A 16,526-nucleotide genomic window follows, 5' to 3' on the forward strand; every position below is an offset into this window, starting at 1 on the left:
TGGATTCTGATTCTTTCTCTCCAACTGACAGACCATTGTGCCGAGGCTGATCCATTCACCTGTGACCTGAGAATGTCTCTACCTTATTTACTAAGTTGTAAGAACTGAAAGCATGTGCACTTCACCGTAAAGCACTATGCTAATGGGATGTTCTGTAATAATAAAAGTTGTCATTTGATAGAAAACTAGAAAATTCAGTGTCTTATACAGAGATGACATTTAAAAAGTACTGTGTGTCAGAGACCTGGGTGTCAGTGTTGAAACAGGATATTCCCCAACATTTGGTAATGCTTTCTCTGCCTTGTTAGTGCTGATCCAGTGGTAGCCAATTCCTTACTGTGAATGGGTGTTAAGCAGGCCTTCAGCTGTTAGTCTACCTAGTAAAGACAATGAAATCTGTAATTCATGATTGACTGAGAAGCAATGAGCAAATTAAAAGTTTTATAATAGTACTCAGTTCTATTTTGCTGTCTCTGTTACATTATCTGACAAATACTCCCATAATACAGCAAATCAAATCACGCCACCATTTTCCTCTTGATCTAACAATAAAACCCATCCATGGACATTAGTTAATATTTATTTAGCACTTTGTTGCTCTTTTTCAGTCTCAAAACCCTTTTTCAACATTTCATTATCAATCTGGACAGTCACCATGTCATCCATATTTTAGAAAATTGTGTGAACCAAATGGCAGACTGTGAACTGAAAAGAAAGACAAAGATTCTGGGCTCTGCTCTAGAAAGAAAGCAAGTGCCAACTAAAAGTCAAAGCTGGTTTTTGTTGGATATCCATTCACTGAACATCTCTTATTTAACAAGTCACTACAATAACAAACAAAAACAAAACACTTACATTTTGTTGTAATGATTAGTAACTAGAATCATCTAATTATCAACAGTCTTTTGGGAATTATATGTCACCAACTGAACCTTTCTTTCAGGTATCCTCTTTTTTAAATTTCGATGCATACAAAGAACGGCTTTGGACAACTAGATCTACTTTAATTGCTGTAGATCATGATATGCTTAAAAGCTCTAAATACTATGCTAATACCAATTCTAATTTTTTTTCAGACTGGAACTCTTACAGAAGATGGGCTGGACCTCTGGGGGACTGTCCCTACTGCTGACAATTGGTGAGCACCGTAGTGAAGGAGGAATGTGTGGCATTACTCAAACCCATCCTTCCAATAGTTGAGGGATAATGTCACATAAAATATGTATAATAATTGACTGGAACCAACTCCCAAGTATTGTCCTTTTTTAAATTATATGAGTTCCAATTTCAGAATCAGAGAGGGAAAGTAGGTCTTCAAATTCCACATGATAAATGGAATAGAATGAGTTGGATAATTAAGAAGCTAAATAAATAAAACAGAGAAGCAAAGAGTAAAATAAGGACTGTGCTTAATTAAAAACTGCAAAGACTTCTTGGGTGGCTAGTGTGGTGAGGAACCCAGAAAAGAAGAGCTCCATCTCCTCCCTCAGAGTTCACACTATAGTGGGGTAAAAAGGTGCCAATGCACCCACCTTTAGCATACACCACAGGCTGTGAAAAGGGTTACCTTGAAAGCACCCATATCAGAAAAGAGAAGAAGAAATAATAAGGATTGCTTGATGTCATACACAGTCCTGGTTTTCATAGTAACAGCAGATAAAAGGTAGAAATTAATTTTGAAAATGAATGGATCAAGGACAAACACCTGAAGGAGACAGAATTTGAGATCGGTTTTGAAGGGTAGATGGCTGGACTCTTGATAGACATGGGCTGAAAGCTGGTAGTAGGGCAGGGAGAAGACAATTACAGGGATGTTACCTCAGAAAAGAGCTAGGTAAGGGAGGGAATGCGCCTCCCCAGAGAGCGTTTATTGCCTGGGGTGTGTGTCTTTCTAGAGCCAGCTCTGTGGAATTTGCAAGTATCCTCTCTGAGCCTTCCCACAACGTGCTTTCCCACAATACTGCCACCATGCGGGCTGGCTGCAAGTAACCTGACATAAGTCCCTGTTATTGTACCTAAGCCCTTGAAATTATAATATGTATTGATTGACCAATGGCAAATTCTGTTGAGAAGAAAATTCAGATCTATCAAAGGAAGGTTTTATGAAGAGGAATCTGCAGGCAGAATATTCCAGTTAGAAAATGAGGAAACCAAGTGAGCAAGGTCTCAAGGGCAAGGCAATACCTGCACAAGTATAGAAATAATAAGAAATTTAATGTGGCTCTGGAAACATTTTGCATAAAGTACACTAGTAGGAGTAAAATCTGCAAGGTAATATAGAACTGGAGCAGACAGCGTCTTAAATCCCAGACTCAGGAGTTTGCTCTTTATCGTAGAGGGCATGGGAACTATGGAAGGTTTTCAGCATAGGGGTTAGGTATTATTGAAGCTCTATGTTAGTAAGATTTAAGGGGCACAGTGTGCAAAAATGATTTTGTTGAAGACCTTAACTTATTAATCGTCTTCTCTACCAGTTTCCAGGAAGTCCATAACTTTGCCTCAGGCAGGGCTTTGCCATGGGGCCCAATGTGTGCAGCCATGGCTAGCTGCCACTCTCTGATCCTTCTAGATGGGACCATCCAGGGAGATCTACTGGACCTCAAAATGTTTGAGGGCACCGCCTGGGTAAGGTGATAGTTTCTTGCTTCACCTGAATGAGCAAAACTTGAAGAAATCCTTACTGGGAGTGCTAAAGCTTTTCTGTTTGGTTGAAACCCAGAGAAGATTTGTAATAATGCATGAATGAAAGTCTGATCCTACCTGAATTTCCCAACCTCTGCTCCAAAGAACTCATTTAATGTGTACAACATGAAGTAGGTTCCATGATCAAATAAATTTGGGAACTGCTGTATGAACAAAGTTAAATTGATTTCTTAACTACAAGATTTATTTTATATACTGTGGTGTGTTGTGAACATTCAAGAGGGACGAGGTTATGCAGCATTTACCAAACCTATTTGATGACAGAAACCTTATTCACAGGCCAAAACATGTTTTGAAGAAAACAAATATTCTTTAAAACACCATCGAAGAAACAGTAGACTAGAGCGCTGCTGTCAAAGATAGTAGCCATTAGCCAGGAGCATTTGAAATGCGTCTATGCAACGGACGAACTGAATTTTTTGTTTTATTTACTTTAATTAATTTAAATTTAAGTATAAAGAGCTACAAGTAGCTACTGTATTGGAATGCATAGGTCTAGACTCCAAACTGGAGCACTTGAGGTCCAGCTGTTTCAATTTTATGAGCTGAGAGTGAATGGCAGTGGCAGGTTATAAACATGACACAATGGAAAGACCTCTCGACTCCACCACTCTCTATTTTTGTCACCCCAAATCCAGAACGAGACCCTGAGTCTGCACCTCATTTATGCATTTGGGATAACAATGCCTCCCTGACAGACTTGTAGTGGGCATTGAAACTATGAGCCTAACGGGGCTGTGTGTACTGTGAAGGGCCCAACAAATGGAGGGTATTCATCAATTAATTAGCTAGTTAGCTGATTACGTTCTGCTACCCTCCAAAAAATATTCTAAATCTACTTATAAAGAGACATCAAGTACAGGATCGTATTTTCAACAGAGTTGTAAAGGAATGGAAACAAATAACTGTAGGGACGTGAAGTACATCTCGCAAAAAGGCTAATTTAAAGATTTATAGTAGGACATTTGTAGCTTTCTAGAGGCCAAAGTAATAGGGGAATCCTGGCAAACAGGGAAATTTCTGATATCAGTAAGTTAAAATGAGAGTATTTGTTGTGGGGAAATTTTTGACACCAAAACAAAATAGTACTCACTTTCCTGCATCTTAATGGAGAAGAATCAGTGTAATTATTATAAGGAAGGTCCTTATCAGCATCACTAGAGTTGACACAATAATGAGTTGCACAGGGTTGTTATTTTTATATGTGACTTTGATTCAGGTTCTGATAGCGTCCCCTTCTCCATTAGAGGAGGGTTGATGTATCTATACAAATGACAGACAAGTTAGGGTCTTGTATAAGAACATAAAGAGTATGAGCTCTGTAAGAACTGTTTTTAAGAACAGTTATATCCATTCCAAACAAAGCGTAAAAGTGCAAGATTATTCACTGAGTTTAAAGCTGGGTGAGAAAGCCTTGAGTTAAACATATTTTGGTAGTTAGGAACCTTTCACTAAACATAAGGGGGAGGGAAAATGTCCTTATAGACTGTAAGAATTTTAGCACTAGAAAGGACGTCAGAATAGTTTTCAGAAGAAACTGAGATCTAGAGAAATGAAATGATATCCCTAAAGTTAAACAAGTCAGTGACAGAGTGGAGACCAGATGTCTATTTTCTGACCTCTACTATTTCTTTATCTGACTGCTTTTCCTATATATTAGGTTAATGTTAGTTGCTCAGATGGTATAACTTATACAGTTGTAATATCCAAAGAATACAAACCATTTTAAAATATGCTTTCTAATTTGCTAGCATCTAATTTCCTAACTCTTTATCTAACCAATTAGACTAGTAGCATAGATATAGCATAAGAAATGGTCTCATGCTATATAATCCTAACTCATCTGAGAGTTAATGTGCTCAGCTGTATTGGAAAGTATATCTCCATTTAAATCCTCCTCCAAATACTACACATACCACTTAGGAAGAGCCATTGGCCTGTAGCTTACACTTCTTCCATCATTTACTACTTAAAATGCAGTCACAATATTCCTGGCTTTTTGACATTCCACAATAAGGTCCTTTGATGTAAATCAATACAACAGAAATTTAACAATGACAGTATTAAGATAATTGGCCTAGAAGAGAAAGTATTGAAAAGGGCTTTGAAAAGATTAAAGTGCTATGCAAATGAGAGAAATTTCTTTCTTATTATTTTTCTCTAAGGAATCTTATGAATGGTTTCATTTTAAAACAGATAATGGAAGATCGCAATGTAGACCGCTGCAAATTTGGGATGTCAGACTCAAACATAGTAATAAAACCGGGACCGAAAGCCAGTCAGGTATGATTTTCTTCCTGAAATTGTATAGCTCTTTCCCCTTAGAACTGGTGAACCTCCCCTGAGTTTCCCATATTTTTATATTCTTAATTATTTTGCCTTATCCTAACAGTGTCCATAGTTGGTTTGTTCATTCTTTCATTCCTGAATTTATCCAACACTCACTGAATGTCTACGTATGCTAGAACACTGTGCTAGGTGCTAAGGGATAGAGTGATTTCAAAGCTAGACAGGTTGGGCTCTGTGTTAGAGGAGCACATGGGCTGGTAGAAAAACCAACAGAGGTGCAAGTAAGTGTAATACAATGTGCCAAATGCTCTAATAAAGGCTAAAAAGAGAACCACAGAGGTCCAGAGTGGGAGTGAATCTGGGAGAGACGTACCACAGAGGAGATGACCTGTGAGCTTGGCCTGGAGGGTGATTTCTGCAGGCAGCCAAGGGGAAGAGCCTTGCAGACTAGAACACTTGATGAGGGAATCACCTTCGGGGCAGCCAATGTTGTGACAAGTATTCATGGTGTCCCCTGGGCTTACTGCAGAGGAAACCACATTTGTTGGTGTGCATCTGCTAAATCTCACTTAAAAGCTTCTTCTTCTTTTCTTTAAATTAAAGTTTATTGGGGTGATATATACATATGTACACAATGGAATACTATTCTGCCATAAGAAAAGATGGAACAATGCCATTTGTGACAACATGGATGGACCTTGAGATTATTATGCTGAGTGAAATAAGTTAGAAGCTTCTTAAGCTTCCCTTTCTTGGTCCACTTGCAGAGTCCCGTGGAAGCCATCATTATCTTATGCCAGTTTCCCTTTTCCTCGAGCCTGCAGAGGATGTCTGTGGTTGCTCAGCTGGCGGGGGAGGGTTACTTCCACGTCTACATGAAGGGCGCCCCGGAGATGATGGCCAAGTTCTGCAGAGCCGAAACAGGTACTAAATGGCAAATTTCTCCTTCAGGAGGCAAGGCATTTTAAAAGTCCAAACACATAAAGCAAATAAGCCTAAATCAATGAATGTGAAGGTGGTTGTTTTCTCTGTGGGTGGGAAGTGGGACCAGTAGATTTCATAAGGCAGATGTGATGATAGCAAGGCAGAGAGGCAGAGAGTAAATATCCTGCTGTAGTCCAGCCAGGAAAGCCCAGCCATGATGGAATATGAGGGAATGAGATGTGAAGCAAGGAGGCCAGAATAGGAAGCCACAGGGCTCAGAAAACCAGGGTGGGTAAGAATGAGGAGAAATCAGAAGAAGGAACCAAAGGGGCAGGTTGGGACACTAGACTAATTCTGCAGATGGGGTGTTCCGTTACCTCTGGGGAGCTGGCACCACTTAAGGGGCCTCAGAGAGATTGATGGAAGGAGAATGTAGAAAAGATAAACCCTTTAGGAAAAAAAGTGGTTAGAGTAAGTTAGATGGTATGAGAGCAAGATACTTGATCATCTTCGTAGCAGTTTCATCTTTCTGGGCCAGATTTTGAGCTGATTTGTATTGTTTCTTAGTCTTATAAACATATGCACTCTCTAAGCAGCAGCCCAGATTTATAAGCACATTGTTGCACTCAAATGAGTTCATTTGGATAGAATTGGCCTTTTCTTCTTATTTTCATCTATATGCTCCTTATGATTCCTAATATCCATCAAATTATGCACAGAATTTTTGATTTGGCAAATGATTGCTTTAACTTATCCCCCTACTTGGAGTCTTTTGTGCCTTAGAAATGCCCCTTGTTTTCTGACTTTAATCTTCTGCATAGCTCCCATTAACTCGATCCTCCACAGATTGATGGCCTATACTTTGCTGTTCTCCCCCCCCCCACCAGCCACACAGATGAGTGACTACCTTCTTGAAATTTTAACTGGTAACTATTGTCCCTGCTCTATCAGTAAAGGTTTGGGCCTGTCACTTGCCACCTCTCATTCTTCTGATAGCCCTTTTAATTCTTCATACTGTTCTAAACTCTGATCCTTGACATACGCTAATATTATTGTCAGTGATTTTTCCCACCCCCCTCATACGTAAGAAATGAGAGGTAAGAGCATCCTTGAAATTAGATCCCCACCTCCCGCATTATTTTAGAATTACAGAAAGTCTGAGCTGAATTGGGACAGAGAGATCCACATCCCCCTCCTTTTATGGATAGTAAAATTGAGGTGTAGAAGAGAGACTTATCATGCCCAAGGTCAGGGAGCTAGTTGGCAGGAGAGTGGAGATTAGAACTCAGGTGTTTTGCTACCTAAGCCACCATGCCTCTGATTATACTGTGCTTCTTTCTGATACCTTTATAGGCAGACTGTAAATCATAAAGATTTTATAAATATACTAACATTAGTTATGATTACCATGTCAAAACACACAAATGCTGGTATTGTGTCATCCATTATCTAAAGCAAGAATTGAAGAATTGGCAAACTTTTTTGTAAAGAGCCAGGTAATAAATTAAGTTTTGCATGCCACATGGTGTTTGTTTCAACTGTTTCACTCTGCCATTGTAGCCCCAAAGCAGCCATAAACAATAAACAAATGCCCGTGACTATGTTCTAATAAAACTTTATTTATAAAAACAAGTGATGGGCCAGATTTAGCCTGTAGTTTGTTGATTCCTGATCTAGAGGATTTGCTGTTTCCCTCATTTCATCCAGGTAGATACGTCCTGAGGTCTGTCCTTACTGGACCCAGCCAGTGTATTTGACACCCAATAGACGACCTGATCATCTTTGGCATTCGTTTCTGTCAGACTAATAAGAACACACTGACAAAGTTGTTTGTGACCTTTAACTGAAGCTGTAGTTTTTATATTAAAGCATTTTTATGAAGTGAAAGTTAAAACAAGTGACTGCATCCCAGAGTCTTGCTTAGGAGTTGGGCAACCTTCAGTTTGACCTTACATTTAGCCCTCTCTTCTCTCCTGGCAGTGCCCGAGAATTTCCCAGAAGAGCTGAAGAAGTACACAATGCAAGGCTTCCGTGTCATTGCCCTTGCCCATAAAGACTTGAGGTTGGGGAAAATTTCAGAAGTTCAGAGTTTATCCAGGTAAGAAACTTGGAAATCGACAGTAGTAAGGCAGGCTCTGTGTGCACGGAGTGAAGGGGACTGGGAGATGGATGGATGAAGAGCTCAAATCACTGGGAAGGTTCTTAGCAATGAAGAATCGATCTCATCCAGTCCCCTAAGTCAGAGATGGGCAACTCTAAGCCACACTGGGGAGGACTTGATCCAGTCACAATGCTGGTTAGTGGCAGAACAAGGATGGCAGTTGAGATCTCCTGACTCCCAGATGACAGTGAGTTACCTCTACCCTCAATTCCATCATCCCACCAAAAACAACCAACCTCTTTCAGCCACAGAACATTATGTGGCTGACTAACTTGTGGGTCATACATACAAAGGGGTTAAGGAAAGGTGAGAGTTGGCACTTTGAAAGTCTTCCAGAATCCCTTAGACTTGACTTCTTTTTTTAAATTTTTTTTTTGTGTGGGGTGAGTATTGGGGAACAGTGTGTTTTTCCAGGACCCATCAGCTCCATGTCAAGTTGTTGGTTTCAATCTAGTTGTGGGGGGTACAGCTCAGCTCCAAGTTCAAGCCGTTGTCTTCAATCTAGTTATGGAGGGCGCAGCTCACTGGCCCATGTGGGAATCGAACCGGCGACGCTGGTGTTATGAGCACTGTGCTCTAACCACTGAGCACACCAGCTTCCCCTGGACTTGACTTCTTTCAGGACTCAGTAATACACCTCCCTCAGATCTGGAGAGGTAGTGAGTGTAAACTGAATTCCTTACATGAAATAGAATTCAGCATTCTTAGTTACATTAAAGGGATAAACTGTCCTCATTAGAGGATAATCTGCAGATTACTTTTTCTTTTAATGTTTCTCAGTTTTTAAAGTTGTTTTTGAATTGTCTATGACAAAGGTATACAGAAATACTGTGAAAAATTAAATAACAAATTATCCATGCACTAGTTATTTTTGATTTTGTGTTGCTGATACTCATTTATATAAAATTAGCTCCTCTGCATAAGATGTGGATATTCTTGGTTCAACACTACGATTTACAACATAAGTCCATCTTCTCTAATATGATCAGCAATCATTGTCCCTTTCTTCCACTATGTGTATTTCCCAAAATGTAGGACTGGATGATCTCTAAAGACCCTTTCAGCCATGATGTTTTAATCTTTTATATAGAATCACAAAGCTCATTTTGAAATATATGATGGCACTCACGGATTTAACAATCAAGATGTTAGTTATTCTTGAGCAAGCATAAAGACCCATCACACACAGGATTTTATAGTTTTTCAAGACATAGATTTTAATAACAAATGTTAAGGTCATGTGTAAAGAAAAGATTTATGTAGCTTGACATGGAGTGTAGCCACCACCAAACTGCCACATACAAATGAAGTTGTGATGTTCTCATTTACAAGCCACTAGTGAGATAGACATTATTATGAATATAACAAAATAAGAAAATGACGATAAAAATGATAGATGTTCAATCATCTCGACTTTTCCAAGAAAATATCAGGAGTCTGTTAAGCTTCTTGGAATTTAGTTACTATTTTCAAACAGGGTAAAGGAATAGTATTTTGATGTTTTTTGAAATTAAATTATACTTAGCAAAATTTTCCAATTAGAAAATCAAAAACTTCTAAAAAACTGCCATCAGAAAAAAGGAAGTAGAAGAGTTTCTTGAGATGATTTACTAAAAATATAACAACAACAAAACCCCAAAATTAAAAAACACAGAAAAAATGTTTAATCAAGATTCCCCCTTTCGTTGGTGTAGCAAAGTTCTATTGAGCTTGACTGTGTGAGATGTTCTTCAGAGCACTGAGGAATCAGAAGTGAATAAAATAAATCCTTTCCCTCATGAGCTTATATCCTAATTGAGGAAAAGTAAATAATAAATCAATACAATATTGTCAAGTAGTGATTAAATGCCCTAAAGGAAAAAATAAAGTAGTTTAAGAGGATTAAAAAACAAATGACAGAGGATGCCATTTTACATGGGCTGATTAGGGAAGTCTTCTGAGGAGGTGACATTTGAACAGAAGCTCTAGTAAAGTCAGGGAGCAAGGCATACAGATATCCAGAGGAAAAGCATTGCAGGTAACAGGAACAGTTGGTGCGAGGGACCTAACACAGGATTTTGCTAGAAATATTGTAGAGTCACAAAAGGCCACAATTCCTAACGAGGGGAAGAGTTATAAGATAGAGATGGAAACCAGAATAAATTGGTGAGATGGTTTTTGGATCTTTTGTTTCTAGTTAATGAGAAAATATTAATCCAATTTATAATGGAAATTCATGAGGTTATAGTGATGGGATTTTAACAAGTTCTTAATTAAGGTAGATTTTCTTTTATAATATTTTCTGAGATCACTAAGGCAGAATTTATATCTGATTATCTGGGTATTCACCAAAGTGCCTAATATAAAATAAAAAATCAAGCAGTTATTTAGTGAGTGGAATTTTGAATGAACGTAGCGACTTACACGCTTCTCCAGAGAAAAGTGTCTTCATTGTGTTCCCATCCAAGTTTGAATTACATTTCCAAGCTTCCAAGTTTAAATTCTGGAAACCATTCAAATCCTTGGCTGATAACATGTATTTACTGGAGGTTATAGATGGAAGCTGAAATGGACAACTCCATATTCAACTATTACTATAGTATGTGTTATGCAGTATATACTTAATAAATGTCTAATTAAACTGAAATTATTACAAGCTCAAAAAAAGTTTTTAGAAATTAAAAAAGTACATAAGTGGTTAATAAAAATTTTAAAAACCAACAGAAGAGTTGGAAGATAAACACACTTTTTTTCTTTTTTTTAATGGAGCTGAAAACTAGAAGCAGCAGCTAAAAGATTTAAAGTGGTTGCTGCCTCTGGAAAGGAGAAGCGTGGTCTTTTGGTTTTCATGATAAGTTTTTGGGTTCTTTTTGATTTAATTAACATGTGCATATATTACATAGATAAAACTTAGAAATTTCAAAAAGAAAAAATAAATCCAACTCTTGAGACTACATGAATAAGCTTTAATACTGACTTTCTCCTGAATCCAAAGAGAGACGGTAGAGTCAGAGTTAACATTTCTGGGACTTCTCATAATGGAGAATCGATTGAAAAAGGAAACCAAATCAGTGTTGAAGGAACTGAACGAGGCCCGCATCAGAACTGTGATGATTACCGGTACGTGTTTCGGGAGGCCCCACAAGTTGAATGTTTCCCAGGCATATGAAGATCATGTGATTTGACATGAGGCAGAAAAAAAAAAATGCTTTGCTGTCTAATTTATTATCCTGGGGTCCAGTTACCTGGGAACCTGTATAGCTCCCCTAACACCACCATGAGCTTTGGAGGCAGGAACTACATCTCATTCTCTTTTTCTAATGTCCACTGTTCCTACCCAGGATCGGCATAGTACCAATGGGCTCTCAGTAAACGTTTAAATACAAAAATGGATGTATTTTCATCAAGAACTCCAATGAGACCTCTGTGTAAAGTGTGTGAGACTGCTGGATTGTCCTTCAGGGCAGAGGGGCCAGGCATGGCATGTGATGGTCAAATTCAAGCATGGCCCAGCGCTGTATTCTTTTCTCTGCTTAACTGGAAGCCAGATCCTAAGGATGATTTTATGCTATCAGATTGGGCCATATTAGTTTCACTGCTAAGAGCTGCCAGTCTCCTGAGGATTAGTCATAAAGTGCTAAACAGTTATTTATTCATTTGTGCTTATTTTGGAAATACGCAATGTTCAGTGCATGATGCTATCAGGTGGGAATTGCAGACATAGTGTTCGGCCACTAGGGATAGGCAGCTTGGACAGAGGAGGAGATAGTTATAAAATAAGGTAGAGAGTGATAAATGCCACGAAAGAACACCAACAAAGTGGTATAGACATTCAGAGGAAGGAGGGGAGCTCAATTCTGATTGCTGAGAGGTTTATACATAAAGCAAACCAACTTTCTTTGTCATATAGGTGATAATCTGCAAACAGCCATTACTGTTGCAAAGAATTCTGAAATGATTCCTCGAGAGAGCCAAGTGATCCTTGTCGAAGCCAATGAGCCGGAAGAGTCTGTTTCTGCCTCTGTGACCTGGCAGTTGATAGAGAACCAAGACAATGGACCTGGGAAGAATGTGAGAAATGTTAGAAGGTCCTCTGTGGCCTGATGGAATATAGTGCTGGCCCAGGGCAGTTTTCTTTCAGCCTCACAAGTCATCATAGTAATAATCCCTCACGTCTGTTCAGAGCTTTACAGTTTGCAAAGCATTTAGCTGTTCCTCTAGTACTTCTCAGCCTTGGCTGCACACAGGAGTCACCTGGAAGATGAGTAGCTTCCAATGCCAGGGCTCTACCAATTAAATCAGAATCTCTGGGCTGGGAGCCGTCGTCAGCCCTTCCTCGCACTGATTCCAATGGGCAGTTGTGGTTGAGAACCACCGATTTACATCCATAACTCCCATCTAATCCTCACAGTTACTCCGTACAGTTGAGCAAACTGTTTGTTTCACAAATGAAATGAAACAACTGAGGCCTACGGAGAAATTTGCCCAAGACATACAACTAGCACGTTGTAGAGCAGGAAATCAAATTCAGGTCTGTTTGATGCCACCCAAATCCATGGGCATTTAGCTTGTGCTGTTCCTGTGACATGCAGTCAACAGGTGCTGGCTTCTCTAGAGAGTAAGCTCCCTGTGCACTTGTGACAGGACAGCTCTTTCATATGAAGGGAATACTTATCGCCTGACTTCGATCACTAAATGTAGCACCTCTGTCTTTGTGTGAACGCAAAGAGATGGTCCTCCAGGTGATAAATTACAAAAATGCTCCCTTTCTTTAGGCTGACCAGCCGTTTGGATTGTTAAGTGTGGAGTAGGCCTTTGTTCAGTATACAAACTGCACAACTGTACAGAGTGGTCCTGCCCTTACCCTGTGAGTAGGTGCGTTAACTTGACTCAAACACCAGAGAGCTTAATACTTTTACTGAAGTTTTGCGTTGTTGTTGGGAAAAGTCACATCACAATCATAGGCTTTCCTCCTCTCTGGCTCTTTCCCACCATACTTTCTCTCCCAGGTTCTAGTAAAAGCAAAGGGAATCCTGTGCTTGCCTGATGTGGAATGCTGCAGAGCAAGACATTTGTTGGCTATTTCACCAAGGGGAGGACTATATCGCCTTGCCTTCCAATTCAGCACACCAAAGTATTTTTTCTTCCAAACACAATGCTATCTCTAAGATGAATTCCTCTCATGTAAAACATTTTCTCACCTTTTCTACTATTTGAATTTAGAACCCTACACAGATATAAGTACCTCTGAGACATGTGACATGAAAAACCATTATCATCTATTGACATTTTGACTGTTTATGCATTCATCAGATGCTTTCCTTGGGGCGGAGCCACATGGGACTAGAACACAGTGATAGGGGGACATTGACAAGTGAAAGACAGGAGGAAAGGATTTCAGAAAAGGAGTAGTGCTGCTGCAATGGACCCCAGGGTGTGAAAGATCTGGGAACCATAAGGGAACAGGCTACCTGTTGGCATGGGGAGAGGTCAGGGGCTAATAGGAGTTAGTCTCTGCAAAAAAGAGTCTGTCTATTTTACAGTGGAGGCTTTGGGGCATGATTTTTGAAGGAATGAATTGTAAGCAATCTTAGAAAATAAAAGATTGCACGATGAGGAGAACGAAGAAGAGGGAAGGACGTTCCCATTCTTCTTGGAATCACTAATGGATACCTGGGAATGATTTCCTCGGTAGCCTGACATCACACATGAATTATCTCCCAAGATAAGATACAGAGTATCATGTTGTCAAGTTATCGCATGTTCATATAATTTTGGAAGACATTTTGAGTATCCTCTTCACATAAGTCTAAGTTCCACGGACAACTTACACAGTATGTTTGCTGGCCCTCACATGGTTATGAAATATGAATACGCTTCCTTCCATAAAACATAGGAAAACAGAGACATTCTTTAAGAGCTGACGTGGAAATGATGCCTTTTGATTTTAGGAAACCTGCATTAACATTGGAAACAGTTCAGTGCCTGCTGGAGAAAAAGGGTGCTGTTATCATTTTGCAATGAGTGGAAAATCATATCAAGTGCTACTTCAGCATTTTAACAGCTTGCTTCCAAAAGTAAGTACTGGAGAAATGAAGTGTTTTGTTTCCCTCCTCAAATTAGTGAGGCAAAAAAGGGGAAGAAGGGAGTGAAGATGAGGATCACTGATGTTTTCTCACAGAAAATAAATACCCCCAAAGGGCCACTGCCCCTTCCAAGGTCCCTGGCCCCACCCATGCCTTCTTGGTCCTGTACATGCGCATGGCCTCCACTTCAGAGTTTGAGTTCTGGTACCGCTCCACGCCCCGCCACCCCCCAACAGGGAGAACCTTCAGGTAGTTCCAAACATGCTGCCAGTTTTGTGGGTCAGCTTCTTTCTGAAAGCCACCAACTCATGTCAGGATGAGCTCTATTCCCCTTCCTGTCGAGATTTTTGAATTAAAGCAGGAGGAAACAAAGGCCCCATGGTTTATTTTCAAAATCATTTGTTATCGTGTATTCTGTGTGTTATTTTAAAATAGTGCCGTCCAGGTTCGTGCTGTCAGTGTGAAAGAGATAAGTAGAGCACAAGAAAGGGCAGTAACCATCTGTTAGCTGTGTCTTGAGAATTCTGTCGTTTGACCAGTCAGGGACCATGGAATGGGGACAAAGACCCCAAAGGCTTGCAGAAACCTGTTAATCCAGTTCTCATTGTAGAGATGAAAAAGCTGAGACTCAGAAAGGTTAAGTCACTTGTTGAAGGTTTGTGTAGCTAGTTGGGACAGAGGTGAGAACAGAAGCTTATTTCTCAACTCCCCATCTATTGCTTCTTTCTCTGTCTATACTGCAGTTCTGGAGACAGTGCTTAGTAAAAAGAACTTTCCTTCAGCATTTTTATCCCATATGCTCTGCTGATTTTTGGTTATTATTATTAATTAGAGGTTATCCCATCTTGGAAAAATGGCCTGAAAAGAAGTAATAGAGTTTTGATGGAGGACTGAAAGTGAAAGTTAAATATTAAATCATTAAACCACCTTTTCCCTTTCCTGACATTCGGTCTAATGATACACCACCCAATGGTATATTACAACAGCAGCCAAAAGTGACTTTTCAGGGCTGTTCTTTTATTTAAAAGTGTTCTTTCTAATTTTATTGTAAGAGTTTTTCTCTTTAGATTCTGGTGAATGGAACCGTTTTTGCAAGAATGTCTCCTGGGCAGAAATCAAGCCTTGTTGAAGAATTTCAGAAATTAAAGTATGTGTTACTGCATAAAAGGATAGTGTAATTAATTATCTGCTGTGTAACAAATTACCCCCAAAACTTAGTGGCTTAGAATAACACCATTTATTATTTTACAATTTTGTGGGTCAGGATTCCAGGTGTACTTAGCTGACTCTCCTGGCTCCGGGTCTCTCACAGGGCTATATAATCAGGTATCGCCAGGACTGCGGTCATCAGCACTTGAGGGGAAGGACCTGCCACCAGCCTCACTTACATGTTGTTGGTAGGATTCAATTCCTTGTGGGTTGGACTAAGAGTCTCAGTTTTTCACTGGCTGTTGGACATTACCCACCCTCAGTTCCTTGCCATATGAATCATTTTATAAGGAAGTTCACAGTGTGGCAGCTGGCTTTCATAAGTGAGCAAAGAAGAAGAGTGTGTGTGTGTGTGTGTGTGTGTGTGTGTGTGTGTGTGTGTGTGTGAGAGAGAGAGAGAGAGAGAGAGAGGGAGAGAAAGAGAGAGAGAGAGAGAGAGATCCATTTTTTATATCATCTCAGAAGTGATGTCTCATCATCACTTTGGCTATATTCTCTTCATTAGAAGCCTGTCATTAGTACCAGCCTACACTCAAAGAAGGGCATTCTACAACGTCAAAGGTACCAGGAGGTGGGGATCACTAAGGACTATCTTAGAAGCTTTCTACCCCAAAGAGAATTGATTCTGTGGCCCATAGGGCATATTTTAGAGGAAGACTGCCTGCTTGGATGTAGAGAATAGAAATAGTAGGGGCTTCTATAGCTCAGAATGAAAAAAATGAGGAAGTGTGTGAGTTATCACCCAGAATTTTTTGAGGTGGGTTCATTAGAAGATATGTGAATAATTTCAAGTCTTGCAGGAAAGAGGTGGACTGGCATTCTCACTGTATTTGGCCTTGGCAGGGTATAAAGGTCAAAGTGAAAAAAAAAAGTCCTTCCTTATCTCCTTCAAAAATACAGATGACCAAGTCACGTCAGAGTGAAACCATTCTTCTTGAGACCAGACCTACCTATTACTTGCTTGAAATGTTACAATTTCTGGGCTGCAGATTTCTGAAAAGTGAAAAGGAACAGAGAGAATAGTGAAACTTGAGAATAGTTGCTGTTAAGTAGTAGGTAAAATTAGGAGACTGCTTTTTACTATTTTATTTTGTTTTTGCCTAAGCATTCTTGTGAGAGATTCAAAGCCTGCCTATTAACTGCTATACTGCCTTGAGTCTGGGTTATTACCAGTG

General features: G+C 39.6%; 1 protein-coding gene across 2 annotated transcripts in view; it reads left to right on the top strand.

Moving 5' to 3' along the window:
* ATP13A5 (ATPase 13A5) overlaps positions 1 to 16,526 on the top strand; it is a 97,205-nt gene that overhangs the window by 51,699 nt on the left and 28,980 nt on the right. For both annotated transcript variants that reach the window (XM_081072774.1, XM_081072775.1), the window contains 9 exons: positions 1,077 to 1,138; positions 2,475 to 2,625; positions 4,900 to 4,986; positions 5,760 to 5,916; positions 7,897 to 8,014; positions 11,052 to 11,176; positions 11,967 to 12,127; positions 14,008 to 14,133; positions 15,210 to 15,289. In XM_081072774.1, the coding sequence (XP_080928900.1) occupies positions 1,077 to 1,138; positions 2,475 to 2,625; positions 4,900 to 4,986; positions 5,760 to 5,916; positions 7,897 to 8,014; positions 11,052 to 11,176; positions 11,967 to 12,127; positions 14,008 to 14,133; positions 15,210 to 15,289 (1,067 nt within the window). The remainder of the gene's footprint in view (positions 1 to 1,076; positions 1,139 to 2,474; positions 2,626 to 4,899; positions 4,987 to 5,759; positions 5,917 to 7,896; positions 8,015 to 11,051; positions 11,177 to 11,966; positions 12,128 to 14,007; positions 14,134 to 15,209; positions 15,290 to 16,526) is intronic.

The sequence above is a fragment of the Rhinolophus hipposideros genome (assembly GCF_964194185.1).
Source record: "Rhinolophus hipposideros genome assembly, chromosome: 2".
NCBI classification, from domain to species: Eukaryota; Metazoa; Chordata; class Mammalia; order Chiroptera; family Rhinolophidae; genus Rhinolophus; species Rhinolophus hipposideros.